Below are 17,263 nucleotides of genomic sequence, written 5' to 3'. Positions count from 1 at the left end.
TTGTTTTTGAAACAATCTTGCTATGTAGCCCAGTATGGCTTCAATCTCCCACTCTCACTTTTCCTGCTTCAGCCCCCTGAGCTCTGGGACTACAGGCTTGCACTACTATGCTAAGCTAATCATTATTTTTATATCATAGGCTTGTGAAAACTATACAAAATAATGCCTGTAAAGATAAAATGAACTAAAAATTTCAAAATTAAAACCCCACTACATGTGAAGAGTATGTTAATGAAGCATTTGTTCTACCCCCTTTTCTTCTTTAATTACTATTATTATGATTCTTATTAAATTAAATGATTATTACTAAATTAAGTAACAGAACTGTACTATATTTCTCAGACCTGCCTGAGCATGCAATTGTTGGGGCTGTTTGTCAGAATTCTTTGGCAGCATTGAAGACGTGCTCAGCCTAACTAGAGGATAGAGTGGAAAGACCTGTGCACACTTCACAATTCCCGCAGTGGCTTTGATCTCCCATTCAGATAAATCGGGACTGGATTATTTCCAATGCAGCTCTGGGCCACAGCAAGCAACTATCTTTGAAATCTCCAAAGCCTGAAGCAGAGATGGAGTCACCCTCCCCCAGCCTCACCGGGGCCTGTTGTAACACCAACAGGAGATGTACCACCTATCACTGTGTTGGCACTTCTCCCTGTGCTTGACTCTGAGCTGCTCTAAGCATGCTGGGAGAATGGGTCTGTAGCGCTGGGATAGGCGTGGGGTTTGCACGGATGGGACTTTCTTTAATCCTCACCTACCTCTAGGCCACGTTGGAGAAAGTCCATACACATCTTCCAACTCCTCCTCAGGCACAAGCCAGCCTGCAGAAGCTAGATCCAGCCATCCTGCCTACTCTGCTACCAAGGCCTTGGGAAATGCCATATTTACACATGGTTGATGTCAGACAGAGCAGAGGCAAAGCTAGGAGCCAGCTCCCAGGACTTTTCCTTCAGTGGGAGCAAGGGACTCAATCACAGCCCTGTCTGACTCTGGTTCCTAGCATTCTAGAAAGAAGGGAGGTGGGTCAGGACTGTCCCTAGTGTCTGCCCCACAGACCTGTCCTGGAGATATCTGGGGGACAGAAAACTGAAGAACAAACATCCATTCAGCCATACTCCCCCCACCCCAGGCTTCTAGAACCCTATTGGAAAAGCTCCAGATGAGGGACGGGACTTCTGAGTAGGAAGCAGGAGGTGCTCGTGGCTCACAAGCAAGCATGTTTTCATAGGAAGCCATCCCAGCCCAGAGGGCCCAGGACAGCCCAGATCATCGATATTGCTCCCCCATCCTGGGCCCCAGCCCTTGGCCCACACTGGCCTCCAGGTAGATCACAGACCCTAGTCTGCCAGATGGTGTCCCCAGCATCTTCCCAGACTTGGGCAGCCAGGACTAGAAGGACATGGAGGTCATATTCCTTCAGGAAGAAGCCCAAGGTGATGTTGCATGCATCATGAGTCCTGTTCTAAATTGTCCCCAGTGTGCTATGGTCCTCTCTGTTCTCCTGAGGCTGGCTTCTGTAAAGACCAAGGAAGCTCTCCATGAGCCAAGCAGAGGCATTTGTTTGCTTTTGCCTGCCCAGTGCTGGGCTGATGGCCTGGGGAAGGGTTTGGATGATGGAAGGGAGCACAGCTCCTCATCTGATACCACTTGAGGTCACCTCTCTTTTCTCACTGGATTCTGGTTGCAGCCTTGGGAGACAGGGCAGATATTGTCTCAAGGATGAGAAAATGGAGGCCCAGAGAAGTGAGAAGCATGTCCAAGGCCAGTGGCACTCCTGGTTGTTGGCTCAGTGTCTCCTAGGAGGCCACTGGTCCATTAACTAGAGCCTGTGTGGCCCTAGAGACACATGTACGCTTCTGGGTCTCACCTGGTGGCATCCGATCAATGTCCACATAAAGGCGTAGCATGAGGCTTCCCAGCCCATAGGCCATGCCCGGGCCCATCATAGTCACAGCAAACAAGAGCCCTGCAACACAAGGCCTAGGTTAGGACCCTCTGTCCAAGGCTGCCCTCCGCAGCTTGGTCAAGTGTACACCATCACCACCAGGAAGAAGGACCTTTCCAGGGCCTCTCCACACCTTTCTTAGCCACATGAGGCTACAGGACAAGAACTCAATGCCCCGCCTACACCCTGGGCTTCTCTTCCTCCCACCCCAACCTGACCCAAGGTTGTCAGGGCTGAAGAGCTACGATGGGCCTCACCAAGATAGAGGGGTGAGTTGCTGTGGTGGGCAAAGTCGTCGATGTAGGAGATACCAAAGGGCTGAATGGGCACCCCGCCCACGCCCAGCAGGGTCTGTGCCGCAAACATGATCCCCACCACTGTCAGATGTTTGGCTTCTGTGTAGCTTGAGCAGCTGTCATTGGAAGGAGCAGAGGCTGGGGCCAGGGTTGTGGACAGGCATAAGGAGGTCTTGGAGTCCTGTAGCATGTCATCTGAGAGAGAGGATAATAAAGACACAATCATAGGGAATGCACACAGCACTTGGCAGACATAAGGGACTCTCGATACCCAGGTGGTCTGGCTTCCGACGCTCTGCCATTAAGCTTCCTTGTGCCGCCAAGCAGAGGCATTTGAAAGTGCTGAGACGACGGTGGCTCTCAGGTGAAGTGAGGTTGTCAAAACTGGTAAGGAGTCCCTTGGTTATCTCATATTGTTACACTATCTCACTTTGTTACCTGATATATCGGATATATTTGTATTTGGTTATCTGAAATTGGATAGGGAATGGGGGAAAACAAGATGAGGGGTGGGGGAGGGGGGAAGGGAAATGGGGACCATGACATGTGAAAGGGTATCAATGTGTGGGAATTAAGGCACCATTTATCTGGCAAATATCATGTAACCCTTCTATTAATTACAATAAAAAATATATTAAAAAAAAACTGGTAAGGAGTGTCAGAATTTGAACTGAGCCCAGAAGGAAGAACAAAATCTTCTAGAGAGAGAGGGAAGGTGGGTCCAGGGAGCAGTCCAAGTATGAATAATAAACCCAGAGCCTCAAAAGGGCACTGTGTGGGTCTAGTAAGTTCAGGACGGGGGCAGAAATCATGCTATTCAGAAGGATGAGATCTAAGGATTGAGGCTCAAAGCTAGCTTGAGACTCTTTATGTCCACCCAAAAGCTGGAAGTGGAGAGACAGTGCCCAGACCCTCAGTTCAAGTATTGGTTGGTATACATGTGCATGGAGAGAGAGGGGTGGGGAGGGGGGGGGAATCAAAGTGCATGGGACAGGCCAGGTGTACAGAAAGAACTAGCCAGGGAAGAGAAGTCCAGTAGAGCCATAAAGGTTTCCTTGGTGTTTATTTTAAGAAGGACCCAATGTCAGCTCAGGGCACAGTCACAGAATATGGGAATGCTAATTACTTAATTTAGCACTAGACATTTGTTTCCTATTGGTCACCAGTATTTGTTGAGCAAACTTGAGGAGACCCTCACACTGTTATTGTGCCAAATGTGGGTACAACGTGGCCTTCTCTCTGATGCTCTCATTTTTGTGAAAGCCAGCCAAGCCCCAGAGGGCCACTCCCTGCAAACCAAGGTCAAAATCCTAGATGTGGGCCTCACTGTGTGACTTGAACAGAGACCCTTGCCTCTCTGACCCTCTTAAAGGAATTTTCTAGAACCACAGTTTGCTAGCGATGAGAGCTCATCAGTTCAGAGCACGGGCATACTCTCTCTCGGAGCCTGTGTCTCCACCAGGGAGGAAATAGTGATGACTCTGACCATGGAGAGAGTGGATTGGGAATGGTGCTCTATCTACTGCAACTTAGGTGAGATGATTATTCTAGAGAGCCTGCCAGCTGTTTTCTTTATTTGTCTGTAGAAATATTGAAGGATGGATGAAGAACAGGACAAAGGTGTATCAGCAGGATCACACAAGAAACTATGGCCAAGGGGAGAAAGGCTTTGATCAGGGTCGGCGATGGATCAACACAAAGGACATGTGTGGCCTGCACAGAAAAAGTTCTGCGAAAGGGGAAATTCTGGACAAAGAAATAGAAGGAAACATTACTATTCAGTATTCTGTTAACAGCTATCCACCCAGGCCTGGATGGCCTCTTCGCATCCTTTAGGCAATCTCCTTCTCTGCTGGCCCATTCCTGCCTCTACTGGCAATATAATGCTGGCCTTCTCTCTACTACTACCTCCAGGCCCCTACCAACCCCTCCTGATACAAGTGTTCTTTCCCTACTGAGCGAATCACTCACTCCAACCCACCCTTCACTAGGGCATATCTGCTTCATCGTTCTTCCCCTGGCCTTGGTGCCTGCAGAGGTGGGAGCTAATTGGAGGATGGGGGAAAGAGGCTGCTCTCTAATAGCCTTCTCCCCTAGGAAACTGTCCTTATGCCTTCCTAGAGCATAAGCTCCTCTTCTGGGCTCCTGTTACCAGGATGCTTCCCCTTGGGCAAATGACATGCTGGGTTTTTCTGCTTATCTTTCTTTTGTCTCACACTGGGTGTTCCCTCGAGGCAAAGACTGAATGCCCTGAATGGGGTCAGGTACAGGGTAGGCGGTATTAAGAGTGAGTTACATGGACCATAGGCTGATTGAGTGAATGGATGGATGGATGGATGGATGGATGGATGGATGGATAGATGGATGGATGGATGGATGGTTGCCTGGATGGATACCTGAGTGGGAGTGTGGGTGGATGGATAGATGGGTGTGTAGATAGAGGGATAAATGGATAAATAAATCGATGAGGAGGTGGAGAAGCTGATAGGTAAGTAGGAGAGGGAAGGGATGGAGTGAAAGCTCAAGCTGCTTGGGTCTTTCTTAAGGGACAAGTATCTTTTGGCCAAGTTGACCTTCAACAAAATCTCACTGAGCTGAACAAGATTTTGCTATTAAGATTCCTTCAGTTTTACTGAGCACTGGTGGCTCATACCTGTAATCCTAGCTACTCAGGAAGCTGAGATCTTGGGATCACAGTTCAAAGCCAGCCCAGACAGGAAAATCCTTGAGACTCATTTCAAATTAACCATCAGAAAGCCAGAAATGGAGCTGTGTGTCCAAGTGGTAGAGCACTAGCCTTGAGCAAAAGAGCTCAGAGATAAAGTTCAGGTTCTGAATTCAACCCCCATGCAACCCTCACAAATTCCTTATTTTTTTATTTGTTCATGTACTTATTCTTTCTTCTATTATGTGTTGGCTGTTTATAAGACTCATGCATGAATACACATGAAGTGATCAGAGTAGTGTCTTGTTATTATTGTTCCACAGATGTTTCCTGAGGATCCAGTCCATACAAGACCCTAAAGTAGATTGTTTTAAGTTTATCCTTACCTCAAAGAAACCACACATGAGCAGGCTCACACCAAGAAAAGGACTAGAAGAGGGGCCGGGAGTTTGGTCTAGTGGTAGAGTGCTTGCCTAGCATGTACAAAGACTCGGGTTCAATTCCTTGGTACCCCACATACATAGGAAAAGCTGGAAGTGGTGCTGTGACTCAAGTGGGAGAGCTCTAGCCTTGAGAAAGCCCAAAGATAGTGCTCAGGCCCTAAGTTCTAGCCCCAGGACTGGCAACAAAATAAAAAATAAAAATCACTAGAAGGCTTCTCCCCTGCCCTGGAATGACTCCTTACCCTGCCCTTGGGACATACCAAAGAGACCCACTTGAACTTGGCTCAGGAAACAGTGGAGGGAGGGGGATGGGAAGAGCCAGCAGAAATCCTGGGCAGCACCATCCCACTCAGTGCAGGCCTGCAGTGGCCCTAGCATTGGTACAGGACTGCAAACCCCTGTCAGTCTCCTGCCCAGTCCTTCCTGCTCTTACCAGGGTTACTGTGGTCATAGCTATAAGGATCCGAGATGAAGTGTGGGAGACTCATGAGCAGGCCTGCCGCGGCCACCAGGACAGCCCCACATCCGATCATACGGGGCCGGTGCACTCGGCTGCCAAAATAGCTCACAAACATGATTAAGGCTGTGTTCCCCACCTGCAAAGGGACAGAGAGTGACTGATTAAAGTGGAGCAGAGTCCAGGGGCCTGCATCCTTCTTTCCCTAGTGTCACCTTCAGTGTTCTCCTCTGGGTGATTGACTGGCTGGTTGCATAAAATTCACTGGAGCCAGCTGTCAGTGGCTCACGCCTGTAATCCTGACTACTCAGGAGGCTGAGATCTGAGGATTACACTTTGAAGCCAGCCTGGGCAGGAAAGTCCATGAGACTTTTATCTCCAATAAACTACCGGAAAGCTTAAAGTGGAGTTGTGGCTCAGGTGGTAGAGTGTTAGCCTTGAACAAATGAAGCTCAGGGACAGTATCCAGGCCCTGAATTCAAGCCCTAGGACTGGAACACACACACGCACACATACACACACACGCACACATACACACACACACACACAGGTCATTGGATCTCTCCAGCAACCTGGCTACTCAGGAAGCTGAGATCTGGAGATCTTGGTTCAAAGCTAGGCCCTCTCACCTCCAACTTTATTAGCAAAAAAATAAAAATAAAAAAGGCCTACATGATGATGTGGCTCAAGTGGTACATTGCCAGCCTTAGATTAAAAAAAAAGTCAAGCATGAGCATGAATCCCTGGGCTCAAGCCCTGGTACTGGCATGAAACAAACAATAGAATCTTAAGATAGTTGTTATAAATCTGGGCCCTTCTTAGAAGGGTCTTACTTTCCTTGTAGGAAAGAGAAATGAGGATGAGGCTGAGAGTCAAGTTCATTGGAATGTGGAAGAAGGTGGGCAACTGAGGAAAGGGATTTTGTTTCAGGGACCCCATGAATGAGGAACACAAATACAGCACATCTGAAGCCAGAGGACTACAGCTTGGCATTTCAAGCCTTCCAGTCACAGACTTGAGATTCAATGCTAGAAGGACTTAGAAGTTGACAGGGCAGGCACCTCTGCTCTGTGCTTCCAGCCTGATGGCTAGGTGAGCCCCAGGCTCTTTGAGGGATATCGAGGCCGTGCCAGCAGGGTGCTGCTAGGGGGGTAACCCTAGAAAGGGAGGACACCACTATCCATTCTCCAGATGTGTCCTCATTCCCTTCCAACCTCTGAGATCTGGAGGTGAGTCACGTCTGTGAGTCACATAGGCACTGTGCCACTCACGGGCCTTGAGTCAGGAGAAATGAGATTACCCTAGGGAGAGAATTTAGTAGAACTCTGTGGGGTACGACAGGGGGTGAGGGGCAGGAAGGGGAGATAGCTTCCTCCTGTAAGTGACAGCATTTGCTACAGGAAGGGAGGGGCATAACAGAACTCTGATTTCCAAGTCTACTCAGCGGCTCATTCACTGTCCGCCGTTGGGCTGTCCGCCCTAGGCAGAGAGCTGCTGTGGATGGGGTCAGGGAGGCACAACCCAGGATAGGATCACACCTCCCTCCCCTGATTCCGAAGATAGATACCCCATCACTGCCTCATCCAAGGTCAGAACGAGCTCTAGCTGTAATTTAAGCATCTCTTTAGACAGTTCAAGTGACTTTCTTTGATTCTTTCCTAGGACAATCAATAACACACTGAAAAATATAAAGGAAGCCAGGCAGCTCTTATCTATAATCTGAGCTACTTGGAAGGCTAAGATTAGGAGGACTGTCATTCTAGGCCAACCTAGGCCGCCCTCTACCCCCCAAAAAAAGTTCACAAGATCCTTCTCAACCAATACCTGGACCCAGTGGTGCATACGTATCTTTCTAGCTTCCAAGGAAGGGTAAACAGATCATGGCCCAAGCACTCACCCAGATAGGGAGACCCTGTCTCAAAAATAGTGCTGGAAGGGGCTGGGAGTTTGGCCTCGTGGTAGAGTGCTTGCCTAGCATGCATGAAGACCCGGGTTCAATTCCTTGATACCACATATATAGAGAAAACTGGAAGTGATGCTGTGGCTCAAGTAGTAGAGCTTTAGTCTTGAGAAAACCCAAGGACACTGCTCAGGCCCTGAGTTCAAGCCCCAGGACTGGTAAAAAAAAAAAAAGTTCTGGAAGTTTGGCTCAGTGATGGAATACTTGTTTAGAAAGCATGAGGCTCTGAGTTCCAACCCCAGCACCATAAAAAAAAGTACTATGTAAAGGAGTAGAAGGGAAAGAAGATAAACACTGGATCCTGGGTAGCTCCTCCATGCCTCCCAATGAAGTGCTCCGTAGGACAGGCCCAGGGTATTAGGAGACAGCACAAAACATGAGGGTGATCCCGGGAGGGGGGAGTCTGCTCTGGGCCTCTGGCCTGAGCATGTGGCTGGCCAGTTTTCTGGGCTGGGACAGGCAGGAGGAACATGTTAAGGGGTTTGTACTGTTGGGGCTCCTGAGGGCCCTGAAAGGATGGATGGTGAGAGGAAGCTGGAAGAAGATATGAAAGGAGTCTCCCTTAGCACCCGCCCTCGTGGCTTAGTACCTCATTGAAGGCAGCCAGCAGTCCTGAGGTCTGGCTGGAGAGGCCGAAGCGCTTCTCCACTGTGGAGATGGAGCTCTTGAGATAACCAGAGATCATGAGCTGAGCCAGCTGCAGCAGGCTGTGACACAGGACGAAGAACTGTGGGTGCGACACGGGATGGTGACAGGAGGCAGGACGCAATGGGAGGAGAGTGGTTGCCAGAGACATAGAAACGGGGCGGGGGGGGGGGGAGAGATCACATGGAAAGACCAAAGAGTAGAGATGTAGGGATGAGGGGTGGTACAGGAGGAGGTAGACACATGGGAGGAGGGGTTGTGGGGGGGAGAGAATTGGTTATTTGAGCAGCCAAGACTTCTTACATCAACCTGCACCCTAGCAAAGCTGTCCTGGGAACACTTTCCAGGGTTTCCAGGGGTCTGGGAGTGACGAGAGACCTCATGATTAAATGTAGTTAGTGCCTCTGCGGGGTCAGGAATGGTCTGCGCCCCCTCTGACACTCAGCTTTCCCAGGACTGGGTTGGACCTTCTTCCCTATTTCACTTCCCTGCTCCCTTCTCCAGGAAGCTCTCTCAGATTGGCTTAGTCTTCCCCTCCACTTTCTTCCCACCTGGTCCTGCCTTATTGCTGGCCTAGAGCGCTACCCAACCCGTCACCCCCAACAACTCAGTCTGCCTATCGTTTTGCACTGGAAAAATCCATTGAATTCCTAAGGAAAACTGACTTCAAAGAATTTTTTTTTAAAAAGGAGTATTTGTTCTATAGCTTAGTATATTTCACCTCTGAGTCTCTCTTTGCTCATCTGCACAAAGACAAAGAGCCAACATGCAAGGGTGATTGTGGACATTGAGGACATGACTGGGCTGGGGAGGTGGCTCTGTGGTAGTGCTTTCTGCCTCGTATGAGCAAGGTCCTGGGTTCTAACCCACAGCCTCAAGGAAAAAAAAAAGCGAACATATGTGAACAGTGAACCGTGAACTGTACTGGGCCACGGGATCTGGCACACAGGCGGTGTCTGTCTGTTCGATGGGCTACTCCTGTGGGGTCAGGACAGTCTGGTATCCACACAGTGGGACGGGAAACAAGCGGCCTCACCCTCCGACTCCCCACCAGACAGTCCCTGTTTCTTCATTGGAAGGAAAGAACCTTCTCCATCTCCCGGATTCCTCCAGCCTCCCATTCTTCAGAAGACCCCACCCATGCCCAACCCTAGAGGTACCTTGACGCTGTGGAATATACGTGACCGCAAATCTCGAGGTTCTGGGTGGGCTTTGTCTGCAGATGTGTCTTCTGTGACCATTGTAGCCTTGGTGTCATTGTCTGGCATCTGGGGTCCCTCACTTGCTGGTCCTGTAAGACAATCAGCCAGGAGGGGAGCTAAAATCTCAGAGAAGGGATTAGTGGGGGAGGGAGGGGGGAAGAGGCAGGAACTTAAGAGTTGGTGTGTATCTGAGCCTTCCTGATTCCTACCTAGGTCACAATGTGTGGAGCAACCCTTCCTGACAGAGTATGACGCATGTGGCTTTTCCAGGGACCTACTATTTCTCAAATCACACTGTTCCCTGCATTCATGTACTAAAGAGAAAATGTTGCACTTGCTTCCCAGAAACTTGATGAGCCATGGCGCCAGCAGCAGGGCAGAGCCTGAAGTCTTAGCCAGCCTTGGCTTCCAACCATAAGACAGCTAGAGCTCCTGGAAGCTGAGTCTGGGCCTGGGTCTGTCTGGCTCTGTCGAGGATCAGGGCTGGGTGTGGGAGGGAGGGGAGGGGGCTCAAGGAAGGGTCCAAACTCAGGGTTGAGACTTTTCCTGCGTGTATTTAGAACAGATACTTCAATATAGTGTATCACCCTGTGTGCAGCCAGTCCAATCCCTAAATCCTATATCAAGACAGACCGACCGACCGACAGACAGACAGACAGACAGACCAATCGCTGGTCAGTTGCAAAGGGCCATCAGGGCTCAGTCCACTCAATGCTTCTGGGACAAATGACACAATGCTGAGCGAAGGCAGGGCTGGCTTAGATCCTTGGCCTCCCTGTGCGTTGGCTTTCATCTCTGGTAAACACTGTGGGCAGTTGACAGCTTGTCTTCAAAGGCCTCTCTCAGGGCCTTTGGAGCCACATGTCTGTGGGGAGCCTGACATCCAGCCTTGAGAGACTCCACCCAAGCTTTGAGATGGAGACCAGAGCCTTCCTCCTCCAAGATCCCACTTCCTGTGGGAAGCTAACCCCATTGTTTCAGGTTCCTCTCCCGGCAGGCAAGCTGGAGTTTCCCCTCATTCAGCAATGCCTTATGGAGCCTGTAAACTAACCTGAGGACACCCCTGACACCCCCAGGTTCCTTCCTTCTCCATCTGCAGTCCTGGAAGGCAAACTCAGAAAGGGCTACGAAGACCCTGCACTCCCTCAAACCAGCATTTTGTATTCCTTACAAAAGGCACCCGGGAGCCTAAAGACTATTTTCTGATTTCATTCACATAATTCGCATATCATAAAATCGATCCTGTTGAAGCACACAATCGACGAAGTCATGTACACAACCATCACCACTTTTGAATTGTACAACACTTTTATCACCCTAGTAAGAAGCCCTGTACTGTCAGCAGTGGCTACGTTTCTCCACAGCTTAGGGCCTGTCTGGATTTGTTTTTATCTGGACATTGCATACAATATGTGACGGTCATTTGTAGTTAGCCTTTTCCAATGAACATAACATTTACCCATATTGTATCATATGTCAATGCTTCATTTTTTAATGGTTGATTAATACCTCACAGTATAGACAGATCACATTGATTTATCTCTTATTCAGTTCATGAACATTTGGGTTGTCTCAGGTATCATACACATGCATGAACAACTTATTAATTCTTGACTTGGGTTCTTACCATGTAGCCCAGGTTGCCCTTGATCTCACAATCTTCCTGGCTTGGCCTCACAAATGCTGCAATTACAGACATGTTTTCTTTTCCAGTCCTGGGGCTTGAACTCAGAGCCTGAGCACTATTGGGCTTTTTCCTCAGGCTAGCCCTCTGCCACTTAAGCCACAACACCACTTCCAGCTTTTTCTATGTATGTGGTACTGAGGAATTGAACTTGGGTCTTCATGCATGCTAGGCAAGCACTCTACCATTAGGCCAGATTCCTGGTCCACATGTTCAAATTTGTATGTGCCATATGTTTTCAAAGAGGAGAGGCACCAAGGCACCTGGCCCAGTGCCTGGCACAGGTAGATCTCCAGTGAAGACCATTTTCCTCTCCTTTCTTCCTTTCCTGGAAAATCTGTGCATACATACGAACACACACACACACACATACACACACACACACACAGCCAGTCGGGCAACACAGACCACCTGGAGCTTCTCTCCATCTGGCAGATTGGTCATCACTCCTGAGTCATATCCATCAACCACAGGCCTGGAGAGCTGGGAGCCTTCTCCCTGATCACCCTCACTAACTATGGAGGTCCACGCAGTGGGCGGTCCAGGCCTGGGTTCCTGGATACAGCCCTGTTTGTGTTCTTACATGAGCCACTCCTCTGGTTCCTTAATTGAAAAGCAGGGAAGTCCTCAGTACAGAAAGCATTGGTGAGCTCCTGCCTTGGAATTCAACCTGGGCACTGAGTCCACTGAAACCAACTCTTACCACCATCTCACTCAGCGCTGCTCTGCCATGCATTTTGGGAATGTTCCTTCTCCTCCCACCTGGCCCACCCCACACAAACCATTTGACTGTTCTTCTTGGGGCTTTCATTATGGTCTGATTAAGGGAACTCTATGACAGTGCTGGCTCTTATTCTCTCTCTCTCTCTCCCTCTCTCTTTTTCTCCCTCTCCTCACTCATCTCTCTTTCTTTCTCTTCCTTTCTGTTTCTGCCTTCCTTCCTTCTTTCCTTCCTTCCCTCCCCTCCTGTCCCTTCCTCCCTCCCTGTCTTCCTTCTTCTTTTCTTTCTTTCTCTTTGCCTCCACCTTCTCTCTCTTTCTTGACAAGGTTCTCCCTATGTAGCCCAAGACAGATTTGAACTTGAGAACCTGAGATGTAACTGCTGCCCCCACCTCCTGGGATTACAGGCAAGCACCACCATGCCTAGCGTCCTCAGGATCTTTTTTATTTTTGGTGCTGCTCCTGGGGCTTGAACTCAGGGCCTGGGAACACTGTTCCTGAGTGTCTGTGCTCAAGGCCAGTGCACTTGCACTTGCACCACAGCTCCACTTCTGGATTTGTTGGGTTACTAATTGGAGGTAAGAGCCTCACTGACTTTCCTGCCAGAATTGGCTTCAAGCTGCTATCCTTAGGTCTCAGCCTCCTGAGTGGCTAGGTTATGGGGCATGCGAGTGGCTAGGTTATGGGGCATGAACCACCAGCACCTGGTTCTGCTTCTTCTCTGGAATCTTTGAGTCCCTTCCCACAAAACCCTCCCCTCACAATGGTCTCCTCAACCTCAAGTAGTTGTACTGAGATTCTTACTCCATCCCAATGGAGTCTACATTGATTCTTTTCCTCCTTCCCTGAAAGGCTGGAAAACAACTTTCCAGTTCTTCCTCTGCACCAGTTTTTTCTACCTGCTGTGACCACCAGGGCTTACAGCAGTGATGTGGCCCTTTTATTGCACCTAGTGTGAACTTTAGGTCCTTGCCAGGTTGTGTCAGTCATGTCTGGGCAGCTCCTCTGAGACATGATACATGTGATAAGTGTTTACTAAATGCTCCTCCCTTCTTGGTGAGGCAGTCAGAACTTCTGTCGGTGTTCTGTCCTCCCACACACCTCTGCCTGCTTCCATACTTGCTTTGTAGTAGCGATAAGCATTGCTACATCTAGAATGAACGAATGAGGTGAAAGTTCAAGGCAGAGAGCTGGGAGGAATGCATGGGGAGAGAAAGTGAGGAAGGTCTGTTCTCTGTTCCCCTTATCCCTATGGAAGTGGCCAGCCGGGTACAGCAGGACCCCAGAGGGGAATCTGGGGCTGCTGTAGATTAAATGTCACTGTGTGCAGGATTAGGCTGACCACACACACACACACACACACACACACACACACACACACACACACAAAGTAAAAAGATAAATACAAATAAATAAAATAAAGGCAACTCTAAGATGATGTTTCTACCCATGGCCTTAGTACAGATGCAAAGATAATCTCTGTGTGGCCAGTTCTTCTTCCCATCCAGTTTCTGTCCTATGAATTGTCACAGAAGAGGCCATCCATGTATGTGGCCCCCAGTTGCACAGAACACAGCATCTGGGGGGCCAGAATTCACCTCAAGGTCCTGAGTCCGTCCCTTCAAGAGAAACAGGGCCACAGGTGCGAAGATATGCCAAGACAACGCTCATGAGGGCTCTGGCATCTCAGGAACAGGAAGGGCCAAGGCAGGACAGAACGTTCAAGCCTGTTTGTCACAGACGATAAGACCTGGGACCACTCTGATCCTGTGTGCCCAGAAGCAGGGCTCACAGTGCCTCAAGGCTGACAACTAGAAGATTCTGAGCCATGGTAAGAGAGGACTAATGAACCTTGCCTTTCATGCCTGCGTGAGGGCAACACAGGTACATCACCCGGGGACAATGACCTCAGTCAACTCTGAGGTGCCTTTTTCGTGTCAGTTTTGCCAATCAGCCTTAGCTTCAAATTCTCCAGTGTGTTTGTTTGCAGGTCTGGCCACTAGGCTCAGAATAACTTATTTTCCTTCCTTTGGGAGCCTCAGACCAACATACTCTTGACCCTCCTCCTGGAAGCGGTTTGAAGCCCTGTGGGGTGACCCCTCTGTTGGCTCCTTGGCCCTTCCCCCACCACCCCTGTCTCTTCCTGGACTCCCTGTCAGCTCCTTCCCAAGGTCCCATGGCATTCCAGCACTTCTTTGTGTTTTCCTTACTTTCCAATGCAAGGAGAAGGAAAAGCCTCCCTTCAGGGCCCTCTCGCTGCTTTGTCAGGCCAAGCAGAAGACAGAGGGGCAGCAGAGGTCAGAGGTTATGGCTAGGAGACCCTGGATCCAAGCCCCCAGGCGAGGTATACTTGGGGGTTGAGTATCATTTTGGTACTTGCACAATGCTGGCTGGCTCAGTGGTTCTTTGTTTTTGTTAATTTGCCACCATCTAAAAAAAAAAATCTGGAAATTTCACATACACTTCGGGGCTTTTTGTTTTTTTCCTTCTTAAAAAATCAGCAGATTGACCTGGCAACACTGATTCCCAATTCCAAGATGTCAACACTCAGTTTGTCCAAAGCGTTGCGTGTGCCTGCTCACAGTAGTTCCCTGGAGCTGACCCAGAGCCAACACCTGCCTGGCCCTGGGCCCTTTTGTCTGTGGACTTTCCTGTCTGCCTTGGGAGAAGTTCTCTGAATAGAAATCTAGGGTCAGGTTAGCTATTTTAAAGGTGTGAAAATGGAGCCAAAGAAGTCCACAGTTTAGCCAGAGGTACCATGGCGGGATACCCCTGATGACTGGTTGGTTCTAGAAGTGAGAGTACATGTTCATTACACTGTGAACTCCCTGAGTGACACCACTGAGGACCAGACACAAGCAGTTCAGTGTATGTCCTGGGAGAGCTGTGTGTGTGTGTGTGTGTGTGTGTGTGTGTGTGTGTGTGTGTGTGTCTTGAACTCAAGGCCTGGTGCTCTTGCTTAGCACCAGGCTTTTATCTGCCCCAGGCTTTGTGCTCCACCACTTCCTCAGTGAGACCCCTATGGGGGCCACAGTCACCCCAGAGTTTCTCCGGCCCAGACCACCCACCAGGAAAGATGCAGCAATGACATGTTTGTCCTGGCTCAGGATGACAGCAATAATAACACAGATAACTTTGGAAATTCCTCTCCCAAATAAGGACTGAGATAAAGATCAACCAGGTCCAATTTGTAACTGGTGAGGATGGGTAAGCTGGGGGGGGGGGGCTTTCTAACATCTCTTCTCCTGCCCTCAGCTCCTGGTCTAGTTAAGCATATGTAACTTGTGCCTGTACCCCAAACATGGTTGAGGATAGGCTAGAGTGCTGTCTTCTCATGGCTGCCACAGAATCCATTTCCTTTCTCTCCCCTTCACTTTATGATAGGCAAGAAGCCAAACTTGACATGTGGAACTTTGGGGCTTCGGATTTAGGGTCTAAAACCTCAGATTTCTATAACAGAATGGAAGGAGGGAAGAGCTTTGTACTGTCACACCCTGGGCCCATCCCTCCTTGATCACAGGGACAGACACCTCTGGGGAAGGCCAGCCTCCAGGTGTCTGAGCCTCACAGGAGCCCCCTTTAAACAGCCCCTCTCCCTCTGAACACGGTCAACAGGTATACCTCTCTTGTTTTCTGTACCCTTTGTGTTCCGGTCATCAGCTCTCGTAGATGACGTTAGGTCCCTCCCCAAAAGTTTCACTGCCAAAGACTTTGGATTCAAATATTTGTTTTTTTTTTGTTTTTTTTGTTTTTGCCACATTGTAGCTGTGTGGCCTAGGGCAGCTTGTTTTGCCTCTCTAAGCCTCAGTTTCCTTTTCTGTAAGGAAACAGGGCTCACAGATACTAGAATGGGACCAAGGGAAATGCTCTGTACCTGGTGCTCCGAAGTCTTTAGCTACAGCCAGCTTGCTTTCCTTCTCCCCAGCCTGGTGCATAATGAGGACTCAACCCCTTATCTCAAGTTCAAGGTCATGGAGAACCAATCACACTTCATCTATTCACCCCAGAGCACATTATCCTCTTGCTCCAATAGATTCTGGCTCTTTTCCAAGTTCATCCTGTTCTTTTCTACCTCTGAGCCTTTGCACAGGATGTACCCTTAGCCAGAGGCCTGTCCTTCCTCCCCCGCAAGGCACCTGTCATCTTCCCACCCCTTCTCAGCCCAAGAGCAGGATTGTTGAACTAAGCTGAAGGAGGAAGGCAGGGAGGCTGGAACCAGAGCTACAGGCAGGAGCTGCTAAGGTGGTATGGAATGGAGTAGTATCAGGCCTGAGGGCACCAGTTAACAGTGTGACCAGCCCAGCAGCATGGAAGCAAAAAAGTCTAAGTAGGAAGAAGGAGGCGGGGGAGGGGAGCTGTTTCTCTGGGCGAGTATTAGGCTTGGCTGTCATTTGGGGGAAATTCCTCTGGCAGGATCCTTGGGTGGTCTGTCCAGAAGACATTCAGCTGTAACTTCCCAAGGGAGATAGGAGATGGGGGGGGGAGGGGGGACAGGGAGAGAGGATGACAGGCATTCTGGTGTTTTCCAAACTGGGTCAGGAACCCTGTGCTAGGACTTTCTGTTCCCAGTCTGGCCCTGGCTGCCCCATCTACACTCATGATGACCTTAAAAATGGGGACTTGGGTATGTATGGAGGAAAGGGGGAGCCCTGAGTCCACAGGCAGCAGGTGGATCTCCTTAGGCCTAAAATAAGAAGCAGGGTCTCAGAGATAGGTCAGCTCCAGGCCACTGCTGCCTCCTCAGTGTGGCCTCTGGGCTCTGGGTGTGGCTCATGCTCCCTGGCTACGACCTCAACCTATTGACCCAACCAAGTCTGTGCATCTCAGGAACTTCAGTACTTGACATGGTTCAGCTTCCACATCCCTGTTCAAATGACATTTCAGAGCTACTTAGGCACCAGAGAGAGTGAGAGGGTCTGGAGAAGGCCTGTGTCCACCAGACACGAGCTGGACACATGGGAGCTGGTAGTGCCACTGAGGAAAGAAGGCAAGGCATGGGGGTGAGGAGAGGGCTCTGACTCCAGCAGGGCTTGGCTCTGCCATTCGGGGCAGATAGCCCAGGCCCTCTAGCCTTGAGTTCCATTTATAATGGACATAGGCAGCCTTTACAGTGCTGCTGTACATGTGAGTGGGGCTGCAATGAGACTCTTTCTGGACCACTGAAGCATGGTCATTCCCTTCCTCGCATAGCTTTTCTAGCTCCCCATCTTCCACAGCTCAGGGACAAAGTCCATATGCTTAGC

At 49.6% G+C, this 17,263-nt stretch overlaps 1 protein-coding gene across 1 annotated transcript in view; it reads right to left on the bottom strand.

The window, feature by feature from the left end:
• Slco2b1 (solute carrier organic anion transporter family member 2B1) overlaps positions 1–16,201 on the bottom strand; it is a 36,098-nt gene extending 19,897 nt beyond the window's left edge. The window contains exons 1-6 of the mRNA XM_090348426.1: positions 15,895–16,201; positions 9,575–9,705; positions 8,359–8,496; positions 5,786–5,948; positions 2,206–2,439; positions 1,871–1,969 (exon numbers count right to left, since the gene is read on the bottom strand). Coding sequence (XP_090204552.1) covers positions 1,871–1,969; positions 2,206–2,439; positions 5,786–5,948; positions 8,359–8,496; positions 9,575–9,705; positions 15,895–15,955 — 826 coding nt within the window. The 5' untranslated portion in view covers positions 15,956–16,201. The remainder of the gene's footprint in view (positions 1–1,870; positions 1,970–2,205; positions 2,440–5,785; positions 5,949–8,358; positions 8,497–9,574; positions 9,706–15,894) is intronic.
• Between the last annotated feature and the right edge of the window lie 1,062 nt (positions 16,202–17,263).

This window comes from Megascapheus bottae, chromosome 16 (assembly GCF_031878675.1).
Source record: "Megascapheus bottae isolate mThoBot1 chromosome 16, mThoBot2.hap1, whole genome shotgun sequence".
NCBI lineage: Eukaryota > Metazoa > Chordata > Mammalia > Rodentia > Geomyidae > Megascapheus > Megascapheus bottae.
Note: the sequence above shows the minus strand (reverse complement) of the source record. Positions and strands in the feature narration are given on the sequence as shown.